The sequence below is a fragment of the Oncorhynchus kisutch genome, linkage group LG4, assembly GCF_002021735.2.
Source record: "Oncorhynchus kisutch isolate 150728-3 linkage group LG4, Okis_V2, whole genome shotgun sequence".
NCBI lineage: Eukaryota > Metazoa > Chordata > Actinopteri > Salmoniformes > Salmonidae > Oncorhynchus > Oncorhynchus kisutch.
Window position 1 is genome coordinate 4,708,645 of NC_034177.2, and position 24,850 is coordinate 4,733,494.

A 24,850-nucleotide genomic window follows, 5' to 3' on the forward strand; every position below is an offset into this window, starting at 1 on the left:
AAAAGCTAGCCTTGGCTTTTCTAACTGCCTGTGTATAATGATTTCTAGCTTCCCTGAACAGCTGCATATCACGGGGGCTGTTCGATGCTAATGCAGAACGCCATAGGATGTTTTTGTGTTGGTTAAGGGCAGTCAGGTCTGGGGAGAACCAAGGGCTATATCTGTTCCTGGTTCTAAATTTCTTAAATGGGGCATGTTTATTTAAGATGGTTAGGAAGGCATTTAAAAAAAATATCCAGGCATCCTCTACTGACGGGATGAGATCAATATCCTTCCAGGATACCCCGGCCAGGTCGATTAGAAAGGCCTGCTCGCAGAAGTGTTTCAGGGAGCGTTTTACAGTGATGAGTGGAGGTCGTTTGACCGCTGACCCATTACGGATGCAGGCAATGAGGCAGTGATCGCTGAGATCTTGGTTGAAGACAGCAGAGGTGTATTTAGAGGGGAAGTTGGTTAGGATGATATCTATGAGGGTGCCCGTGTTTAAGGTTTTGGGGAGGTACCTGGTAGGTTCATTGATTATTTGTGTGAGATTGAGGGCATCAAGTTTAGATTGTAGGATGGCTGGGGTGTTAAGCATGTTCCAGTTTAGGTCGCCTAGCAGCACGAACTCTGAAGATAGATGGGGGGCAATCAGTTCACATATGGTGTCCAGAGCACAGCTGGGGGCAGAGGGTGGTCTATAGCAGGCGGCAACGGTGAGAGACTTGTTTTTAGAGAGGTGGATTTTTAAAAGTAGAAGTTCAAATTGTTTGGGTACAGACCTGGATAGTAGGACAGAACTCTGCAGGCTATCTTTGCAGTAGATTGCAACACCGCCCCCTTTGGCAGTTCTATCTTGTCTGAAAATGTTGTAGTTTGGAATTAAAATGTCTGAGTTTTTGGTGGTCTTCCTAAGCCAGGATTCAGACACAGCTAGAACATCCGGGTTGGCAGAGTGTGCTAAAGCAGTGAATAGAACAAACTTAGGGAGGAGGCTTCTAATGTTAACATGCATGAAACCAAGGCTATTACGGTTACAGAAGTCGTCAAAAGAGAGCGCCTGGGGAATAGGAGTGGAGCTAGGCACTGCAGGGCCTGGATTCACCTCTACATCGCCAGAGGAACATAGGAGGAGTAGAATAAGGGTACGGCTAAAAGCTATGAGAATTGGTCGTCTAGAACGTCTGGAACATAGAGTAAAAGGAGGTTTCTGGGGGCGATAAAATAGCATCAAGGTATAATGTACAGACAAATGTATGGTAGGATGTGAATACAGTGGAGGTAAACCTAGGTATTGAGTGATGAAGAGAGAGATATTGTCTCTAGAAACATCGTTGAAACCAGGAGATGTCATTGCATGTGTGGGTGGTGGAACTAATAGGTTGGATAAGGTATAGTGAGCAGGACTAGAGGCTCTACAGTGAAATAAGCCAATAAACACTAACCAGAACAGAAATGGACAAGACATATTGACATTAAGGAGAGGCATGCTTAGTCGAGTGATCAAAAGGGTCCGGTGAGTGGAGAGGTTGGTTGGTGATTTAGACAGCTAGCCAGGGCATCGGTAGCAAGCTAGCATAGGATGGAGGTCTGTTGTTAGCCACCTCCTGCGCTCCGTCAGTAGATTAGTGGGGTTCCGTGTGGTAGAGGGGATCAATCCAAATCACACAACAACAACAAAAATAAAAACAATAGATATAGTTATAGAGGCCCAAGAAGAAAACATAATAATAATAATAAAAAATAATATATATATTTTTTTTTAAATGTCCGATTGTCTATTCAGATAGCAGCCGGTAAGACAGCTAACGGTTAGCAGGCCGCAGATGGGCGTTCAGGTAACGTCGCGACGGAGGAGCCAGCCGAATAACTCCTTCGGGTAGATAACGTCGGCAGTCCAGTTGTGAAGGCCCGGTGGGGCTCCGCGAAGGCAGCAAAACGGGTCCGGATAGGCGACTGCAGCCCAGGTGCGATTGATGGAACTCAGGAGTGATTGACGGAGCTTGCTAGCTCCGGAACAATTGAGGCCGATAGTCACACGGATAGCAGCTAGCTAGCTGTGAGATCCGGGCATGAATGTCCAGAGAGCAGTCGAAATCCAGGGACATGGAGAGAAAAATTGGTCCGGTATGCTCCGCTCCGAGCCGCGCTGCGCCGTACAGAACTGGCGATAGACTTTCGAGCCAAAGGATAGCCGATGACCACAAACCGTGGTTAGCTGAACACCAACGACTTGCCAGTAAAGGAGCCAACTAGCTTCTGAACTAGCTTCTGGATTAGCTTCTGGCTAGTTTCAGGCCAGCCTCCTGGAGTTTCTGGCTAGCTTCTTGGAGGATTACAGATCTGAGGTAAATAATACTTTTTTATAAATATACATTGGTGAGGCGGGTTGCAGGAGAGTGTTTTGAAGATGAGTTGATGGAAAATAAAAATAAAATGTATGTGAAAAAGTTGTAAATATATATATATACAGGACACGACAAGACGAGGACAAAAGACGTCTGAACTGCTATGCCACCTTGGAGAACAATGGGGCGGCAGGGTAGCCCAGTGGTTAGAGCGTTGGACTAGTAACCGAAAGGTTGCAAGTTCAAATCCCCGAACAGGCAGGTAACACACTGTTCCTAGTTAAATAAAGGTTAAATAAAGGTAAAAATAAAAAATTTAAAAAAACAGGCCCCATCGACAGAGAGGCTGGAGCAGGGATTTAACCCCTCCCATAGTCACAGAGATACAAATAGACAGAGAGGCTGGAGCAGGGATTTAACCCCTCCCATAGTCACAGAGATACAAATAGACAGAGAGGCTGGAGCAGGGATTTAACCCCTCCCATAGTCACAGAGATACAAATAGACAGAGAGGCAGGAGCAGGGATTTAACCCCTCCCATAGTCACAGAGATACAAATAGACAGAGAGGCAGGAGCAGGGATTTAACCCCTCCCATAGTCACAGAGATACAAATAGACAGAGAGGCTGGAGCAGGGATTTAACCCCTCCCATAGTCACAGAGATACAAATAGACAGAGAGGCTGGAGCAGGGATTTAACCCCTCCCATAGTCACAGAGATACAAATAGACAGAGAGGCTGGAGCAGGGATTTAACCCCTCCCATAGTCACAGAGATACAAATAGACAGAGAGGCAGGAGCAGGGATTTAACCCCTCCCATAGTCACAGAGATACAAATAGACAGAGAGGCTGGAGCAGGGATTTAACCCCTCCCATAGTCACAGAGATACAAATAGACAGAGAGGCTGGAGCAGGGATTTAACCCCTCCCATAGTCACAGAGATACAAATAGACAGAGAGGCTGGAGCAGGGATTTAACCCCTCCCATAGTCACAGAGATACAAATAGACAGAGAGGCTGGAGCAGGGATTTAACCCCTCCCATAGTCACAGAGATACAAATAGACAGAGAGGCTGGAGCAGGGATTTAACCCCTCCCATAGTCCCAGAGAAACACATCGACAGAGAGGCTGGAGCAGGGATTTAACCCCTCCCATAGTCCCAGAGAAACACATAGACAGAGGCTCTGCCACTCACTAAGCTCACTGCCATTCTTCTGCTTTGTGGGAACAAGACCTACTGAACCAACTCCAGCCATCAAACAGAGCAGAGAGAGAGATGCACAACATAACCCCCTGCCTCTCTCTCATCTACCTTCCTCCTCCCAGCTCTCTCTCATCTACCATTCTCCTCTCAGCTCTCTCTCTCTCTCATCTACCTCCCAGCTCTCTCTCTCTCTTCTACCTTTCTCCTCCCAGCTCTCTCTCTCATCTACCTTCCTCCTCACGGCTCTCTCTCATCTATTCCTCCTCCAAGCTCTCTCTCTCTCTCTTCAACCTTCTTCCTCCCAGCTCCCCCCTCTCTTATACCTTTCTCTCTCTCTCTCTCTCTCTCTCTCTCTCTCTCTCTCTCTCTCGTCTATCTTCCTCTACCCACCTCGCTCTGCCTCCAAAGAGCATGATGCACAAAGACCCCCCCCCAGGGCCAGACTACTACAAAGAAGGGGACATATAAACCCCCGTCCCCGTCCCCCATCCGGTCTCACTGTTACCATGTGTGAGGTTCTGTCATGACATCATCCAGCCTCCATACAGACAGACCCTACATCCAAGCAGCCAGCCCCATTGACTCACTACGGACACAGAACAATATGCTAGGGGCGCATCCCAAATGGCACCCTATTCCCTAAGTATTGCACTACTTTTGACCAGGGCCCGTAGGGGAATAAAGATACCTAATATAATAAGGGGATAGTCTACCATGTAGGATACAACGAGCGCCATTGAACCAGTATGGACAAAGAACCGCCTGTTGAGAGCCTCTAAATAGGATGGTGGTCCCATCAACGCTGTCCCATCAATGCTGTCCCATCAATGCTGTCCCATCAATGCTGTCCCATCCATGCTGTCCCATCAACGCTGTCCCATCAATGCTGTCCCATCAATGCTGTCCCATCAATGCTGTCCCATCAACGCTGTCCCATCAATGCTGTCCCATCAATGCTGTCCCATCAATGCTGTCCCATCAATGCTGTCCCATCCCAAAAAAAGTAAGTCTGAGGAGGGTTTCAACTTTAGAATGCTGCTGATTTTAAGGTAAACTTCTCGTAAACGCAGTGAAACTTAAATGGTCTAAGTTAAGTGGATGTGTTTTTGATGACATGGTACATTTCATTGTTGCCGTAAGTTAACAGAGAGGTTACAGACAGGTCACGGTGAGGTCACGGTGAGGTTACAGAGAGAAAGACAGCTGTGACTGCACCCAGCTACATTCAGAGAAGGTGAGAGATGGTCTCCTGAGATGAGATGACGCGGGAAATGCCCCTGGCACAGCAAACAGAATGTTCTCGTAGGTAATCTTGCGTTGAAAATCGGTTATGTGCCCCGCTTGGTCCACCGAACTCCATGAACCCCCCCCCCCCATCTGTATTCAGTGCTGCAGAGGAGCTGATTGGTCCACCGAACTCCCATGAACCCCCTCCATCTGTATTCTGTGCTGCAGAGGAGCTGATTGGTCCACCGAACTCCATGAACCCCCCCATCTGTATTCAGTGCTGCAGAGGAGCTGATTGGTCCACCGAACTCCATGAACCCCCCCCCCCCCATCTGTATTCAGTGCTGCAGAGGAGCTGATTGGTCCACCGAACTCCCATGAACCCCCTCCATCTGTATTCTGTGCTGCAGAGGAGCTGATTGGTCCACCGAACTCCATGAACCCCCCCCATCTGTATTCAGTGCTGCAGAGGAGCTGATTGGTCCACCGAACTCCCATGAACCCATCTGTATTCTGTACTGCAGAGGAGATGATTGGTCCATCGAACTCCCATGAACCCTCCCCCCCATCTGTATTCTGTACTGCAGAGGAGCTGATTGGTCCATCGAACACCCATGAACCCCCCTCCTCATCTGTATTCTGTACTGCAGAGGAGCTGATTGGTCCAGAGGGTGCAGCAGAGGAGCTGATTTGTCCAGAGGGTGCCCCCTTCTTTCCTCTAAGAATATCCACTTTTGTCTTTAAATCCACTGTTCCATGAGGTACTTCCAAGCATGTCCTATTGCCTTCTGGTAGCATAAGGAAATCACTGTTCCGTGAGACAAATACCAAGCATGTCCTATTGCCTTCTGGTAGCATAAGGAAATCACTGTTCCGTGAGACAAATACCAAGCATGTCCTATTGCCTTCTGGTAGCATAAGGAAATCACTGTTCCGTGAGACAAATACCAAGCATGTCCTATTGCCTTCTGGTAGCATAAGGAAATCACTGTTCCGTGAGACAAATACCAAGCATGTCCTATTGCCTTCTGGTAGCATAAGGAAATCACTGTTCCTTGAGACAAATACCAAGCATGTCCTATTGCCTTCTGGTAGCATAAGGAAATCACTGTTCCGTGAGACAAATACCAAGCATGTCCTATTGCCTTCTGGTAGCATAAGGAAATCACTGTTCCGTGAGACAAATACCAAGCATGTCCTATTGCCTTCTGGTAGCATAAGGAAATCACTGTTCCGTGAGACAAATACCAAGCATGTCCTATTGCCTTCTGGTAGCATAAGGAAATCACTGTTCCGTGAGACAAATACCAAGCATGTCCTATTGCCTTCTGGTAGCATAAGGAAATCACTGTTCCGTGAGACAAATACCAAGCATGTCCTATTGCCTTCTGGTAGCATAAGGAAATCACTGTTCCGTGAGACAAATACCAAGCATGTCCTATTGCCTTCTGGTAGCATAAGGAAATCACTGTTCCGTGAGACAAATACCAAGCATGTCCTATTGCCTTCTGGTAGCATAAGGAAATCACTGTTCCGTGAGACAAATACCAAGCATGTCCTATTGCCTTCTGGTAGCATAAGGAAATCACTGTTCCGTGAGACAAATACCAAGCATGTCCTATTGCCTTCTGGTAGCATAAGGAAATCACTGTTCCGTGAGACAAATACCAAGCATGTCCTATTGCCTTCTGGTAGCATAAGGAAATCACTGTTCCGTGAGACAAATACCAAGCATGTCCTATTGCCTTCTGGTAGCATAAGGAAATCACTGTTCCGTGAGACAAATACCAAGCATGTCCTATTGCCTTCTGGTAGCATAAGGAAATCACTGTTCCTTGAGACAAATACCAAGCATGTCCTATTGCCTTCTGGTAGCATAAGGAAATCACTGTTCCATGAGACAAATACCAAGCATGTCCTATTGCCTTCTGGTAGCATAAGGAAATCACTGTTCCGTGAGACAAATACCAAGCATGTCCTATTGCCTTCTGGTAGCATAAGGAAATCACTGTTCCTTGAGACAAATACCAAGCATGTCCTATTGCCTTCTGGTAGCATAAGGAAATCACTGTTCCATGAGACAAATACCAAGCATGTCCTATTGCCTTCTGGTAGCATAAGGAAATCACTGTTCCGTGAGACAAATACCAAGCATGTCCTATTGCCTTCTGGTAGCATAAGGAAATCACTGTTCCTTGTCAAGTAATTACCATAGAAGCCAATCAAGACGTATTGCTTGCGGAAATACAAAAGTCTGTGAAGTGAAATAGTGGCGTTGGGCATCCGACTCCGTGTTGTGTTGGTGTCCCGGCCCACTCCCTGATGACTGTCAAGATATGCATCTACACCAAGAAGATTACCACAGAAGGAATCCTACAGTACAAGGACGTCCCAATGTTATCCCTCTCTCTCTATTGGTTAAGATGCAGAGATGGCCGTCCCTCCCTCTCTCTCTATTGGTTAAGATGCAGAGATGGCCGTCCCTCCCTCTCTCTCTATTGGTTAAGATGTAGAGATGGCCGTCCCTCCCTCTCTCTCTATTGGTTGAGATGCAGAGATGGCCGTCCCTCCCTCTCTCTCTATTGGTTAAGATGCAGAGATGGCCGTCCCTCCCTCTCTCTCTATTGGTTGAGATGCAGAGATGGCCGTCCCTCCCTCTCTCTCTATTGGTTAAGATGCAGAGATGGCCGTCCCTCCCTCTCTCTCTATTGGTTAAGATGCAGAGATGGCCGTCCCTCCCTCTCTCTCTATTGGTTAAGATGCAGAGATGGCCGTCCCTCCCTCTCTCTCTATTGGTTAAAATGCAGAGATGGCCGTCCCTCCCTCTCTCTCTATTGGTTAAGATGCAGAGATGGCCGTCCCTCCCTCTCTCTCTATTGGTTAAGATGCAGAGATGGCCGTCCCTCCCTCTCTCTCTATTGGTTAAGATGCAGAGATGGCCGTCCCTCCCTCTCTCTCTATTGGTTAAGATGCAGAGATGGCCGTCCCTCCCTCTCTCTCTATTGGTTAAGATGCAGATATGGCCGTCCCTCCCTCTCTCTCTATTGGTTAAGATGCAGATATGGCCGTCCCTCCCTCTCTCTCTATTGGTTAAGATGCAGAGATGGCCGTCCCTCCCTCTCTCTCTATTGGTTAAGATGCAGAGATGGCCGTCCCTCCCTCTCTCTCTATTGGTTAAAATGCAGAGATGGCCGTCCCTCCCTCTCTCTCTATTGGTTAAGATGCAGAGATGGCCGTCCCTCCCTCTCTCTCTATTGTTTAAGATGCAGAGATGGCCGTCCCTCCCTCTCTCTCTATTGGTTAAGATGCAGAGATGGCCGTCCCTCCCTCTCTCTCTATTGGTTAAGATGCAGAGATGGCCGTCCCTCCCTCTCTCTCTATTGGTTAAGCTGCAGAGATGGCCGTCCCTCCCTCTCTCTCTATTGGTTAAGATGCAGAGATGGCCGTCCCTCCCTCTCTCTCTATTGGTTAAGATGCAGAGATGGCCGTCCCTCCCTCTCTCTCTATTGGTTAAGATGCAGAGATGGCCGTCCCTCCCTCTCTCTCTATTGGTTAAGATGCAGAGATGGCCGTCACTCCCTCTCTCTCTCTATTGGTTAAGATGCAGATATGGCCGTCCCTCCCTCTCTCTCTATTGGTTAAGATGCAGAGATGACCGTCCCTCCCTCTCTCTCTATTGGTTAAGATGCAGAGATGGCCGTCCCTCCCTCTCTCTCTATTGGTTAAGATGCAGAGATGGCCGTCACTCCATCACTCTATTGGTTATGGTGCAGAGACAGAGGCCAGTGCCATATGACAGGGCATATAGGGCTGGTCATAGCTACTGTAAGAAGGGCCTATAGGGCTGGTCATAGCCACTGTAAGAAGGGCCTATAGGGCTGGTCATAGTTACTGTAAGAAGAGCCTATAGGGCTGGTCATAGCTACTGTAAGAAGGGCCTATAGGGCTGGTCATAGCTACTGTAAGAAGGGCCTATAGGGGTGGTCATAGTTACTGTAAGAAGAGCCTATAGGGCTGGTCATAGTTACTGTAAGAAGGGCCTATACGTACTCCATCCTTAGATACTCTATACTGAACAGATATAAAACATTAGCTAATATACCTATATACTCTATACGGGCTAAATCTCCTCTCCCGTAATATTCAGCAGGTTGATGTTTATTGTCATGAATCTTGTCCTGGAGGCAGAACTGAGCGATTTACCCTTAGATAGGCCAGCTGCAAAGTCAAAATTAGCATTATTTTATATTGGCTATAAAATTTGTGAAAACCCAAATGAACTTTTTGGTCTTCATTTAAGGTTAGGGTTAGGCATTAGGATTAGCAGCGTGGTTAAGGTTAGGGTTAGGCATTAGGATTAGCAGCGTGGTTAAGATTAGGATTAAAATTAGGTTTAAAGATCAGATTTTATGACTTTGTGGCTGTGCCAGCTTAGTGACCACTCTCTACAGAGCTGCCTCCAGAACAACATTCATGAGGGGGAAAATGCCAACCTGCCTATAATGACTGTGTTGTCCTCAAGCCTCCTCTCCTATGTTAACAATATGTTTCCATAATGTAGCCATGCTATTTCTGTACCAAAACATATTCAACATATTTACATTAGCAAATATGGGATAGGCTTACATTTGGTTATTGTGTTTCTGTCAGATATTTACCAAAGAAACGGACTATAACAGACTAACATTTGAATTGGAGTCGATGACAATGTAATACATAAAAGACAATAAACCACAACTTAAAGCAATCCACATATTTAACCATGGATCACGTTCTGATTGGCCAGTGAGGGGGGTCAAACCTTGACACACCTTCAACTTGTTTATTCATCAAAACTCCGCCTTTTAACACCGCATCCAGCTACTGCGCACATAATTCCGGTTGTGAAAATAGCAGAGATATTTCTGACACACCCCTGAACTTATAGTGCTATCACCAGCACTTAGATGTACAATTGTGTTAGGTTTGTTGAAATACAACTCCAAGGCTTTACCTCCTACACCCCATGACCTTTCCAATGCTCCTTTTCTCTACACCCCCTGACCTTTCCAATGCTCCTTTTCTCTACACCCCCTGACCTTTCCAATGCTCATTTTCTCTACACCCCCTGACCTTTCCAATGCTCATTTTCTCTACACCCCCTGACCTTTCCAATGCTCCTTTTCTTCTACACCCCCTAACCTTTCCAATGCTCATTTTCTCTACACCCCTTGACCCTTCCAATACTCCTTTTCTCTACACCCCCTGACCTTTCCAATGCTCATTTTCTCTACACCCCCTGACCTTTTCAATACTAATTTTCTCTACACTCTACACATTTTCTCTACACCCCCTGACCTGGTTTTTGACTCGAGCCAGTCATGACATGAAGAAGGCTAGGGAACGGGGACTTGGTTTTTTGACTCCAGCCAGCCATGACATGAAGAAGGCTAGGGGACGGGGACTTGGTTTTTTGACTCCAGCCAGCCATGACATGAATAAGGCTAGGGGACGGGGACTTGGTTTTTTGACTCGAGCCAGCCATTACATGAAGAAGGCTAGGGAACGGGGACTTGGTTTTTTGACTCCAGCCAGCCATGACATGAATAAGGCTAGGGGACGGGGACTTGGTTTTTTGACTCGAGCCAGCCATGACATGAAGAAGGCTAGGGAACGGGGACTTGGTATTTTGACTCGAGCCAGCCATGACATGAAGGCTAGGGAACGGGGACTTGGTTTTTTGACTCGAGCCAGCCATGACATGAAGGCTATGGAACGGGGACTTGGTTTTTTGACTCCAGCCTGTCATGACATGAAGAAGGCTAGGGAACGGGGACTTGGCTTTTTGACTCGAGCCAGCCATGACATGAAGAAGGCTAGGGAATGGGGGGGTGACGGGGGGGTGGATGAGCTAAATTAGGCCATATGCTAAATATTTTAGGGAAGCTAATCTATTATTGACCAATGGCTGTACCTTACTGAACAGGCTGGATATCAAGTCTCTCTGCAGTCTCCCTAACACCATGGCTAAGACTTCTCTTCATGACCTGGCATCCCAAGAAACCAGGCCAGGACAATGGACAAGAGAGAGGTGACCGACCAATCAAAATGCTTCCAGACTCCAGCCGTAATAAATCCCTCAAAAAAATCCCCCTCACAAAAAAAGTAATTTGTGGTGTCTCCCAGATTCTATCTATCCATACCATGAACATTGATCCTTACATTATTTCTAACTGTACAATGGTATAGGAACACACATGCAAGCTACACTAGCATAGGCAATAACCTTGTACTGTTTGTAAAAAATTTTGTAAATTGCTTCCGTTCCCAAAATAATAATCATTTTATTGTACAATTCTAACCATATGAAAACAAATCTATTAAAAGACAGAAACCCGTACAGTTCAACAACCACCCTCAAAAAGTGAAAATCACATGACCTAATGCCTCCACATTACAGGAACGAGTAAAGGAAACCGCAAATGAATGTCAGGTCAAATTTGTTCCTTTGTTTCCCATAATTGACTGTTCATTGGCTGTCTGAGGGCACTGTGGAGGCATAATAACGTGTGTGTGTGTGTGTAATCTGGCTGGCTGAACACTGTGAAGTCATAGCATTAAAAACAAAATGGCTGCCTTCCATTGTGATTCGGTTTTAACATCGTAAATGTAAGCGTGAAATAATATTTAACAACATTGTTGTTACTGTAGTAATGACAGTGTGTGACAGTGTTTACACAGTGTGTGTGTGTGTGTGTGTGTGTGTGTGTGTGTGTGTGTGTGTGTGTGTGTGTGTGTGTGTGTGTGTGTGTGTGTGTGAGACACTCACTGGTTGTGTTTCCTGACATCTGGATGATGCATTTGCTGTCCTTCCCCATCTCTCTGGAGTTGAAGGGGCGGACCCGCACCGCCACCTTCACAGAGGCCCCGGACATGGTGCCTCCTGCCTGAGACCAGCCTGCTCGGATCGCCTCTCAAAACGAGCCCAAACACAGGGCCTGGGAGATGGTGCCTCCTGCCTGGGACCAGCCTGCTCGGATCGCCTCTCAAAACGAGCCCAAACACAGAGTCCGGGAGACGGTGCCTCCTGCCTGGGACCAGCCTGCTCGGAGAGCCTCTCAAAACGGGCCCAAACACAGGGCCTGGGAGACGGGTATAGCAACACCTGAAATAGAAGAAGAGTCCTGCTTTATTTTGAAGTGCATCAAGGCTTTATAAAGCCTTCATATAGACTTCATAAGCACGACATAGATGCTTCGCAATTCAAATTACTGGTAGCTTTAGGTATTGCCAGAGTTCTATATCTAGAGAATTAAGGACATTGATGTTTCTGCATTGATGCATTTACATGGGGCTCCTGAGAGGCTCAGCGGTCTAAGGCACTGCATCTCAGTGCTAGAGGCGTCACTACAGACCCTGGTTCGATCCCGGGCTGTATCACAACTGGCCGTGATCGGGAGGCCCAAGAGGACGGTGTACAATTGGCCCAGCGTCGTCCGTATTAGGGGAGGGGTTTGGCCCAGGGGTAGGCTGTCATTGTAAAATAAGAATTTGTTCTTAACTGACTTGCCTAGTTAAATAAAACGTTTTAATAAAAATAATAATAATAATAATAATAACCATGGCACTACTTTCCATGGCAGCCATATTAGCTCCTCACGGGCAATTGACCAATAGCTGCTCACATAATTTTCTGAATTTAAACAACGCTATGTACAAGACTGCAAATACATTAATGGATAAATGGAATGCTAAATAAAAGTTACTAACATGGCATCCATTTTAAAAGTTGGCCCAACTCTCTAAATATGACCCTGGGTATCGCTAGTACAAATGTCTTAGTTGTTACTATTTAAGGCAGGGGAGCAAATTTTGTTTTAGAAGTGGGGGGGGCACCATTGTAATTTCAGAATGTGGGGGGGGCACCGTTGGAATGTCAAAATGTGGGTGGGGGGGTGGGCACCGTTGGAATTTCAAAATGTGTGGGGGGGGGGCACCGTTGGAATTTCAGAATGGGGGGGGGGGGGGGGGGGGGCACCGTTGGAATTTCAAAATGTGTGGGGGGGTATTGATTTGATGCAGTTATGACCTAATAATGCATAGTGTATGAACCCTACAATTGGTTTTCCAAATGAATAAGAATCCCCACTGAATGAAATACAACAAGGCAACACTAAACATGTCGTCCCCCATGAATGATGCAGTCTGGATGCGTCTGGTTCGTTCAGTCATCCCTACGAGGGATTAGAATAAGGTTTTGGAACGAAAGCCGAAAATAACGTCGGAGGTCAACACAGACTTAGATCTTATATGTTGTTGTTCTATGAGATAATATCAGTCAAGTTAACATTACCTTTATGTGATTGATGTGTTTTAAAAATTCACCCAAAATATACATTAGCTGACAAAGATTAATTTATAGAACAACCCCCCCCCCCCCCAAAAAAAACGTTGTTAATTTTCCTCATCGACTTTGTCCAACTAACCATGGCGGTGTTAGGGCCAACAGATAGACGCCTGACAATTTGTCTCTTTGGGACATTGAGATTGTCAAAATGCCAGTGTCTTTGGCAATGAGTGGAATGTTATCTAAAGACACCTTTTTCAGAATAGAAGGCAGTCGGGAGGAGGCAAGATCAGGTGGCACCATTCTAGCCAATGAGAGGGCAGATATGCGTGTGAACATCAGGCACAACTCTGATACAGTTGCAAGGATGTAACTCCAACTTACCAGTACATTCATTTCAACCTAACAACTACGAAACCTATATATTCTAGCAAATAAGCCATACAAATGTTTGTTAACCAAGTTTGACACAAACAAAACCATTTATGGTCCTATTTGTCTCTCTCGTTGCGTCTCTTCCTCTCTGGTCTGACTCACAAATTACTATAGGCTCCAGCCTTGGGCCAATCAGTGTAATTTTGTAAATGACAGATCTCTATGACAAGACACGTCATTCACCCAAGTTTTGTCAAAATACGACGAGTGCTGTCTGAGATATCGCGTGTGACTAGCGTGTGAAAAGCGTGTGACTAGCGTGTGACCAGCGTGTGACTAGCGTGTGACTAGCATGTGTCTAGCGTGTGACTAGCGTGTGACTAGCGTGTGACTAGCGTGTGAACGAAAGGGCAGACGAACGGAGGACGGTGACCGATCCATCGACAACAAAGTAAGTATTAAGTATTATTTTAGTGTCTCTATGATGTGTTCACCACTAACCTGCCAGTCTGCGTCCCAAAAGGAACCCTATTCCCTACATAGTGCACTACTTTTGACTAGAGTCCTATGGCACCCTATTCCCTACATAGTGCATTACTTTTGACTAGAGTCCTATGGCACCCTATTCCCTACATAGTGCACTACTTTTGAATGGGGTCCCATGGCACCCTATTCCCTACATAGTGCACTACTTTTGACTAGAGTCCCATGGCACCCTATTCCCTACATAGTACACTACTATAGAAACATCACAGATTACAGAGCCCTTCTGCTGTGAATCCATTAAGATAAAACCCGAAGTGGGGATATTGATACAGGAAGCCTCTCTACTGGAAGCACAAAGCTTGACATCAGTTCAGCTTTAGGATAAGATGTTAGCTAAGATCTGAGACCACTAAAACTGTAGACTCCCTCCCACTGCTCTGTCCATCCATATCACTATGGAAACCTGCTCCTCCGAGAGTCATCAAGCACTCTGAAATCTATAATCTCATTTAAGGGAGATAACACTGAACTGTAAGACAGCAGAGAGAAAGAGAGAGAGAGACAGCAACAGAGAGAGAGAGAGAGACAGAGAGAGAGACAGCAGAGAGAGAAAGAGAGAGAGACAGTGACAGTGACAGAGAGAGACAGCAACAGAGAGACAGGAAAGATAGAGAGAGAGAGAGAAAGAGAGAGAGACAGCAACAGAGAGAGAGACAACAGAGAGAGAGAGAAAGAGAGAGAGACAGCAACAGAGAGACAACACAGAGAGAGACACAGAGAGAGAGAGAGTTTATTTCATTTTTGTATATTATCTACCTCACTTGCTTTGGCAATGTTAACACATGTTTCCCATGCCAACAAAGCCCCTTGAATTGAATTGAATTGAGAGAGAGACAGCGACAGAGAGAGACAGCAGAACGAGAGAGAGATAGAGGGAGGAGAGAGAGTGAGAGAGAGACATAGAGAGAGAGAGAGATAGAGGGAGGAGAGAGAGTGAGAGAGAGACAGAGAGAGATAGAGGGAGGAGAGAGAGTGAGAGAGAGACATAGAGAGAGAGAGAGAGAGAGAGAGAGAGAGAGAGAGAGGGAGGAGAGAGAGTGAGAGAGAGAGAGAGAGAGATAGAGGGAGGAGAGAGAGTGAGAGAGACAGAGAGAGATAGAGGGAGGAGAGAGTGAGAGAGAGACATAGAGAGAGAGAGAGAGGGAGGAGAGAGAGAGAGACAGAGAGAGATAGAGGGAGGAGAGAGAGTGAGAGAGAGACATAGAGAGAGAGATGGAGGAGAGAGAGTGAGAGAGAGACAGAGAGAGAGAAGGAGGGAGGAGAGAGAGACAAAGAGAGAAAGATAGAGGGAGGAGAGAGAGAGAGAGAGAGAGACAGAGAGAGAGAGTGAGAGAGAGACAAAGAGAGGGAGAGAGAGAGAGAGAGTGAGAGAGAGAGAGGAGGAGGAGAGAGAGTGAGAAATAGAGAGAAGGAGGAGAGAGATGTACAGAAGAGACATTGTGACAACTGGACCTGTGTAATCTCACGAAACAAATCTTGCGTGAGTTGACCAGGTACTTGATTTGTGTTTATGTTAACTGTCAGTCACAACAGACTTGAACCTGTCATTCAATTTAATCAATATGTGTACAAACAAGGCCTCACACCCCCTGGTCCAGACCCCCACTAGTGGACTACAATAGAGGGCGTCTGACTGTGTGGCTGGCTGGCTGGCACATGAAAGGAGCATGCATGGTCAGCTCCAGCCGAGGGGAGATGGGAACCTAGTCTAGCGACAACAATAGAAGTGCAGCCACAGCTGAATGACAGGCCGCTCCCTAGGATCACCCTGGTCCAATGACACAGAGACAGACCAGTCAGTCAATCAGTCAATCAGTCAGTCAGTCACCCTGGTCCAATGACACAGAGACAGACCAGTCAATCTGGTCAATCTGGTGCTTCTACACCTGCATTGCTTGCTGTTTGGGGTTTTAGGCCGGGTTTCTGTACAGCACTTTGAGATATCAGCTGATGTACGAAGGGCTATATAAATAAATTTGATTTGATTTGATTTGAATCAATCAGTCAGTCAGTTAGTCACCCTGGTCCAATGACACAGAGACAGACCAGTCAGTCAATCAGTCAATCAGTCAGTCAGTCACCCTGGTCCAATGACACAGAGACAGACCAGTCAGTCAATCAGTCAGTCAGTTAGTCACCCTGGTCCAATGACACAGAGACAGACCAGTCAGTCAATCAGTCAGTCAGTCAGTCAGTCACCCTGGTCCAATGACACAGAGACAGACTAGTCAGTCAGCCAGCCAGTCAGTCAGTCAGTTAGTCACCCTGGTCCAATGACACAGAGACAGACCAGTCAGTCAATCAGTCAGTCAGTCAGTCACCCTGGTCCAATGACACAGAGACAGACTAGTCAGTCAGCCAGTCAGTCAGTCACACTGGTCCAACGACACAGAGACAGACCAGTTAGTCAATCAGTCAGTCAGTCAGTTAGTCAACCTGGTCCTATGACACAGAGACAGACCAGTCAGTCAATCAGTCAGTCAGTCAGTCAGTCAGTCAGTCACCCTGGTCCAATGACACAGAGACAGACTAGTCAGCCAGTCAGCCAGTCAGCCAGCCAGTCAGCCAGTCAGCCAGCCAGCCAGCCAGCCAGTCAGCCAGTCAGCCAGCCAGCCAGCCAGTCAGTCAGTCAGTCACACTGGTCCAATAAAGGTGACCGTATGCTTCTGTTTGGAAGAGGTTGTGCCCGTTTTGTGGCCGATTTTGTTCGTTTTGGACTGTGATTAGTTTTTTTTCGGGCTGTTCAGGCACACTACATGTTTTCTAGAGACAAGCTGAAGTCATTGTCCCTTCGTCTGTGATGGGGCAAGAGTAGGGATTCTTCAATTAAATACAGAAGCTACAGGAGAATACAGAAGCTACAGGAGAATACAGGAGATATAGGAGAATACAGGAGATATATGAGAATACAGGAGATATAGGAGAATACAGGAGCTATAGGAGAATACAGGAGATATAGGAGAACACAGGAGCTATAGGAGAATAGAGGAGATATAGGAGAACACAGGAGCTATAGGAGAATACAGGAGATATAGGAGAACACAGGAGCTATAGGAGAATACAGGAGATATAGGAGAATACAGGAGCTATAGGAGAATACAGGAGAATACAGGAGATATAGGAGAATACAGGAGAATACAGGAGAATACAGGAGATATAGGAGAATACAGGAGATATAGGAGAATACAGGAGATATAGGAGAACACAGGAGATATAGGAGGATACAGGAGCTACAGGAGAATACAGGAGATATAGGAGATATAGGAGAATACAGGAGATATAGGAGAATACAGGAGAATACAGGAGCTACAGGAGAATATAGGAGAATACAGGAGATATAGGAGAATACAGGAGCTATAGGAGAATACAGGAGAATACAGGAGAATACAGGAGATATAGGAGAATACAGGAGATATAGGAGAACACAGGAGATATAGGAGAATACAGGAGATATAGGAGAATACAGGAGATATAGGAGAATACAGGAGATATAGGAGAATACAGGAGATATAGGAGAATACAGGAGATATAGGAGAATACAGGAGATATAGGATAACACAGGAGATATAGGAGAACACAGGAGATATAGGAGGATACAGGAGATATAGGAGAACACAGGAGATATAGGAGAACACAGGAGATATAGGAGAATACAGGAGATATAGGAGAATACAGGAGATATAGGAGAATACAGGAGATATAGGAGAATACAGGAGATATAGGAGAATACAGGAGATATAGGAGAACACAGGAGATATAGGAGAACACAGGAGATATAGGAGAACACAGGAGCTATAGGAGAATACAGGAGAATACAGGAGATATAGGAGAATACAGGAGATATAGGAGAATACAGGAGATATAGGAGAATACAGGAGATATAGGAGAATACAGGAGAATACAGGAGCTACAGGAGAATACAGGAGCTAGATGATGACAAACCATCTGAAATGATGCAATTATCTGACATAGAAGGATAAGCAGAAGAATAATAAGCCTGTAGCATATTGGGGCGGCAGGGTAGCCTAGTGGTTAGAGCGTTGGACTAGTAACCGAAAGGTTACTGTTCCTAGTCTGTTATTGAAATTAAGATTTTGTTCTTAACTGACTTGCCTAGTTAAATAATGGTAAAATAAAATTGATACGCCTGTAGCATATTGATAAGCCTGTAGTATATTGATAAGCCTGTAGCATATTGATAAACCTGTAGCATATTGATAAACCTGTAGCATATTGATAAACCTGTAGCATATTGATAAACCTGTAGCATATTGATAAACCTGTAGCATATTGATAAACCTGTAGCATATTGATAAGCCTGTAGCATATTGATAAACAGCTACCATATTGAACACTAATGACTGATGGTGTAAAAACTGCTTTGTCACACCAGACCAGGGTGTGTTTCGTGTATCCTGAATGGCTAATGGCCCCAAAGACCCAAAGGCCCATAGGGTGTCTTGAATAGGTCTACTGATAAGGGCATACAGTACATATCATTCGATATATACTATATATACAAAAGTATGTGGACATCCCTTCAAATTAGTGGATTCAGCTATTTCAGACACACCCGTTGCCGAAAGGTGTATAAAATCGAGCACACAGCCATGCGATCTCCATAGACAAACATTGGCAGTAGAATGACCTGTACCGAAGAGCCCAGTGACTTTATGATCTTGTGGCTGAATTTAAAGAAAATCTCTGCCAAAATCTTCCCAAAAGGCCTTCCCAGAAGGGAGTCTGTTATAGCGGCATGATTAAGGCCATTGATTCTGGAATGAGATTGTCGACGAGCAGGTGTCCACATACTTTTGATCATGTAGCATCATGTACCATTTCAACCAGTTCCCAATGGTAAATCATTACCATAACCAATTGTAACCTAGGACTATAACTATTTGACTGAGTATCGTACTAAAAAGCTGTAATGAATCATTTGAATCAGTTCTCACAAATAGGCCCACGTACAGTCCCACTCCCATGACGTTGTGATTTGGAATCGTAGGTCTGCTGCCCAAAATGAGAGCAAGTAGCATCAACTGTATGTCATATAATGTTAACCCCAAAATATTCCATGTAGACCTACCAGTAGTAGAGTACGACCTCACAGTCTATAGTAGTACGACCTCCATGTAGACCTAGCAGGAGTAGAGTACGACCTCCATGTAGAACTAGCAGTAGCCCTGGACATATACGTGAGCTGGTGTGAATTGAGAAATCAATGCAGATTGCTTTGGTGACATGGCGTAGATTTCATTGCAGCGGTAAAATACAGAACAATGCTGATGTGTTTTGTAGGCTGTCAGACATGCACCAGTCCAACATTATGTTTCAGCTTGGCCCATCAAACTATAAAAGGTAGAATAGAAGGTAACATCTTTTAGGAAACGTGTGTAGAAAAATGTCATTGACATAATGTATGACCTGTGGTTACGGAAGTGACAATACCAGAGAATTCAGTGTTTGGAAGATGTGTTGACACGGGTATTGTTAGGCCTAAGACTAAATCTAAGGTTGCTACCTGAGCCGACTGGTTGTTCGTTCTATCGGTTTCGGGTTGCTAGAGACTGCGACCGAGTCGTTCAGTATGTTGGTTCTTCGTTTTCTACTGTGTTATTGACTTGTTAATTGTTTACTCCATGTGTAACTCTTTGTTGTATGCTCACACTGCTATGCTTTATCTTGGCCAGGTCGCAGTTGCAAATGAGAACTTGTTCTCAACTAGCCTACCTGGTTAAATAAAGGTGTTCTCAACTAGCCTACCTGGTTAAATAAAGGTGTTCTCAACTAGCCTACCTGGTTAAATAAAGGTGTTCTCAACTAGCCTACCTGGTTAAATAAAGGTGTTCTCAACTAGCCTACCTGGTTAAATAAAGGTGTTCTCAACTAGCCTACCTGGTTAAATAAAGGTGTTCTCAACTAGCCTACCTGGTTAAATAAAGGTGTTCTCAACTAGCCTACCTGGTTAAATAAAGGTGTTCTCAACTAGCCTACCTGGTTAAATAAAGGTGTTCTCAACTAGCCTACCTGGTTAAATAAAGGTGAAATAAATAAAAAATAAATAAAAAATAAAAAGTATGTTGGTTCTGTATCTATGGACACGACTCAGTCGTTAAGTATGTTGGTTCTGTATCTATGGACACGACTCAGTCGTTCAGTATATTGGTTCTGTATCTATGGACACGACTCAGTCGTTAAGTATGTTGGTTCTGTATCTATGGACGCGACTCAGTCGTTAAGTATGTTGGTTCTGTATCTATGGACACGACTCAGTCGTTAAGTATGTTGGTTCTGTATCTATGGACACGACTCAGTCGTTAAGTATGTTGGTTCTGTATCTATGGACACGACTCAGTCGTTAAGTATGTTGGTTCTGTATCTATGGACACGACTCAGTCGTTAAGTATGTTGGTTCTGTATCTATGGACGCGACTCAGTCGTTAAGTATGTTGGTTCTGTATCTATGGACACGACTCAGTCGTTAAGTATGTTGGTTCTGTATCTATGGACGCGACTCAGTCGTTAAGTATGTTGGTTCTGTATCTATGGACACGACTCAGTCGTTGGTTCTAAATGTTCTATTGCCATACTGGCTGGCAACGTTCTTATCCCTTGCTTGCTAGCTAACTACGGCTAATTTACAGCAAAGTAGCTGCATTTGCATTTGTTGAAGCTGTTTTATAGTGACATATATTTGGATACATCCATAACAATGAGCTAATGAGGCGCGATTTCACTTGGCATAGAAATGCTCTTTCGTCAAGAATGTTGTTCAGAGGAGTTAGCCAAGAACACAGCTACCACAATCACTTCAAAATGAATGTAAAAAGACTGCAAACTAACTGCATTTCCGTTTATTTTGGCCTGTTTTCTATTGACATTTCTTTGTATATATCCATCAAAAAAATAATGCTGATTCATGATTTCGAATGGCTGAGAAAAACGGCCTGCCTGACTCGTCCCGACACATTCATTACGTATTAATGCTCATGTCTGATGTCCCAAAACTCGAGAGCAATTGGGGTTAAATGCCTTGCTCAAGAGCAATTAGGGTTAAGTGCCTTGCTCAAGTGCAATTGGGGTTAAGTGCCTTGCTCAAGAGCAATTAGGGTTAAAATGCCTTGCTCAAGAGCAATTAGGGTTAAATGCCTTGCTCAAGAGCAATTAGGGTTAAAATGCCTTGCTCAAGAGCAATGAGGGTTAAAATGCCTTGCTCAAGAGCAATTAGGGTCAAGTGCCTTGCTCAAGAGCAATTAGGGTTAAATGCCTTGCTCAAGTGCGACAGATTTCTCACCTTCCGAACTAGAGACCTTTTGACAACTTGTCCAACGCTCTAACCACTAGGCTACCTGCCCCTCTACCTTATTACAGGTATGGGCTGGCTTTTAGGCATAATCTGACATGAGAACGCATCTGACCACCATTTTTTGGAGAGAGACTGTAATTACGAGGATATAAGAGTTGTGTGAAATTAGACGCAGGTGAACAGGACGTGCATCATGGGAATTTATCACCATCTAATGTTAGCCTATCATTTACTCCCCACGTCATTTTTATTTATTTATCATAGGCTACAACATATGCCTGTAGTTTAGACGTAGGCTGTCATTTCAGGATAATTCAACGTGTAGGGCTATTACATTGTCCCAGGCACAATTCAATTGTAACGTAATACATTTTTTCCAAAAAAGGCAAATTCTAAATGAGGTTGTCAACTGATGTTGCTGACTTGCCTACCTCCTGAATGACATTCTTATTGTCAACCAGCTCAACATTATACTACAAAAGGACAATAAATAGGTTCTAGAGAAAATTATCTATTATATTTAAGCCCCTAGTTTTCCATCCATCCTACATGGTCTGAGCAGACAGCTCCTCAATAGCCGCACCCCATCACAATCCTTTCCTCCCTTCCCTTCCCAGCCCCGGGAGACGCAACGCCAAACAAACACTGCCCCATGAATACGGTATTAGCACCAGAACAATGGATCCTACCTCTTTAATGCCCCGTCCGGTTTAAGAAGCTTGTTTGCTCTGCTCTCCTCTTCTGTTAATTGTCTGTCTTCCAGCTCTGTCTCTCTTTCTCTCTCTCTCTCTGTCTCTCTTTCTCTCTCTTTCTCTCTCTCTCGGTCTGTCTGACTGTCACAGACCAGCTGCCAGCCCACTTCCCTTCTTTTCTCCCTTCCTCCCTCCAAGCAGGAAGAAGACTCAAGGTAGAAAGAACATCACGACCGCTAGAGGGAATCTTACAGTATAGCCTAGAAACCCTGCTATAGCCTGGGGTCCAGGGAGGGTTTGATAAAACAAGAAGGGTTTTGCGTTGAGTGCTGGGAGACAAAATGTCTCTGTTCTGTTGACTGCCTGCCTGCTGCCTACAGGAAGGATGCTGAACTGTTCTCTAGCCTGGTGATGTCATCACTGAGGGAGGTAGCAGCATCAATGCAGCAGAGAGAGAGAGAGAGAGAGAGAGAAAGGGAGGAGGAGGGGAGGGCTGAACATCGGGCAGAGAGAAACAGCCAATAATGCCCTTGAATTGAATTGAAACAGAGAGAGCGAGAAAGAGAGAGAGATGGGGAAAGGGTGGGGGGAGGGCTGAGAGAGAGCGAAAGAGAGAGAGAGAGAGAGAGAGAGAGAGAGAGAGAGAGAGAGAGAGAGAGAGAGAGAGAGAGAGAGAATAAGAGAGAGAGAGAGAGAGAGAGGGAAAGGGAGGGGAGGGCTGAGCACTGGGCAGAGAGAGTGAGAGATAAATAATAAAAGAGAGAGAGAGAGAGAGAGAGATAGAGAGAGAGAGAGATAGAGAGAGAGAGAGAGAGAGAGAGAGAGAGGGGGGAAGGGAGGGGAGGGGTAAGCATACTGTCTGGCAACGTTCTCATCCCTAGCTAACCAACTAGGGCTAACTTACAGTCACGTCAAACAGTGCAGACAGAATAACAAGCTGGTCAACAACACAGCTAAGCAATCACTTCAAACTGGAGCTGGAATGACAGCAAACTACTTTCACTTTGTTTTGTTTGACCTTTTTTCATTTGGAATTTATTTGTATATGTCCATATAAATGATGTTGATTCATGATTTCGACTGGCTGAGAAACGCCGTCTTCCTGTCTGTCTCGTCCCGACTCCCGACCCGTTCATTACTATGGGTCAGCTGGAGATCGTATTTGAATATTGAAACAATGTTGCAAATGTCGAAGAGACAGACAGTAAGGTTTAAAGAATAAATCTCCATTGTTGAAAACTAAATGTTAGTCTGAAAGAAATGTGAGATAATGTCTAGATGCTTTTTATGGTGGAGCTCAAGTTTATAAATTGCCTGGCTGGGCTGATGAGACAGTGGATTGCAGCAGTCAGATGGAACAGAGTAAATAGACATTTCAACGTCAGCCGGTGGTAACTTGTCGAATAGACACCGGCTGGAAAGCGGTTTAAACCAATCAGCATTCAGGATTAGTCCTCACCCATTGTATAATTCTGTATAACATCTGGCTATAGTATTGTATACGGACATATCAAGACAGATTTACACATCTCGGCACCCAGAACCAATCAGCTACTCTCTCTACAGTTAATTGTAATGTTAAGGCCGTCACTAGAGACGAATCACTAATATAAAGACAGAGGGAAAGTGAATTCCTAACGACGAAAACATTTATTTACAGCATTAATGTCCTGGACATTTTGATCTGGAATTAATCCCCTTTTTCATAGGCCAAGCCTGAGACATCAAGCTGAGAGGACACAGTACCAGCACAAAGCAGAGCTCTGTACCATGGAAATACCCCGTGAATGTTATCAGGCATGGTTAGTTGGTTGGGACCAACCACCAAGTTGTTTAGAGGGACCTGCCAGAAGAGGACTGGCCCACCCCTCAGAGCCTGGTTCCTCTCTTGGTTTCTTCCTAGGTTCCTGCATTTCTAGGGAGTTTTTCCTAGCCACTGTGTTTCTACATCTGCATTGCTTGCTATTTTGGAGGTTTTAGGCTGGGTTTCTGTATAGCACTTTGAGATATCAGCTGATGTAAAACGGGCTTTGTAAATACATTTGATTTAAATTGGTCAGTTTGTAGCTGTTACAGGCTTTGTTTTTTCCATTTACATTGTGAGGTTGGACGTTAGCACGTTAGCGCATTGGGCGTCACCGATTGGTGTCACCTCGTTAGTCAGTATGTGTTACACCCTTGCTGGTTTGTCATCTCGTTAGTCGGAAGGTGTTTCACCTGTGCTGGCCCAGGTGATATTTTAGAGTGGCTGGCCCAGGGGATATTTAAGAGTGGCTGGCCCAGGGGATATTTTAGAGTGGCTGGCCCAGGGGATATTTAAGAGTGGCTGGCCCAGGGGATATTTTAGAGTGGCTGGCCCAGGTGATATTTAAGAGTGGCTGGCCCAGGGGATATTTTAGAGTGGCTGGCCCAGGTGATATTTAAGAGTGGCTGGCCCAGGGGATATGTTAGAGTGGCTGGCCCAGGGGATATGTTAGAGTGGCTGGCCCAGGGGATATGTTAGAGTGGCTGGCCCAGGGGATATTTACAGAGTGGCTGGCCCAGGGGATATTTTAGATAGGCACCGTATTCCCTATACAGTGCTCTACTTTAGACCAGGACTCATTTGGGATGCAACTTGTGAGAGAAAATCTAGTACTTTTCAGTAAATCCCAATGCAAGACACCCACGTAATACTCTGGTAAGGATTGGAGAATACAGCGCAGTGAGACATGATGAACACAGCTCTTCTTGTTAAGTTAGCTTTGGCTTAGCTGTGGTTTAGCTTTGGCTTAGCTTTGGCTTAGCTTTGGCTTAGCTGTGGCTTAGCTTTGGCTTAGCTGTGGCTTACCTTTGGCTT

General features: G+C 45.3%; 1 protein-coding gene across 1 annotated transcript in view; it reads right to left on the minus strand.

Annotated features, from left to right (window-relative positions):
- LOC109883779 (kinesin-like protein KIF1A) overlaps positions 1–22,402 on the minus strand; it is a 173,002-nt gene extending 150,600 nt beyond the window's left edge. The window contains 2 exon segments of the mRNA XM_031822328.1: positions 11,572–11,907; positions 22,009–22,402. Of these exon segments, the coding sequence (XP_031678188.1) occupies positions 11,572–11,677 (106 nt within the window). The 5' untranslated portion in view covers positions 11,678–11,907; positions 22,009–22,402.
- Positions 22,403–24,850: the final 2,448 nt, after the last annotated feature.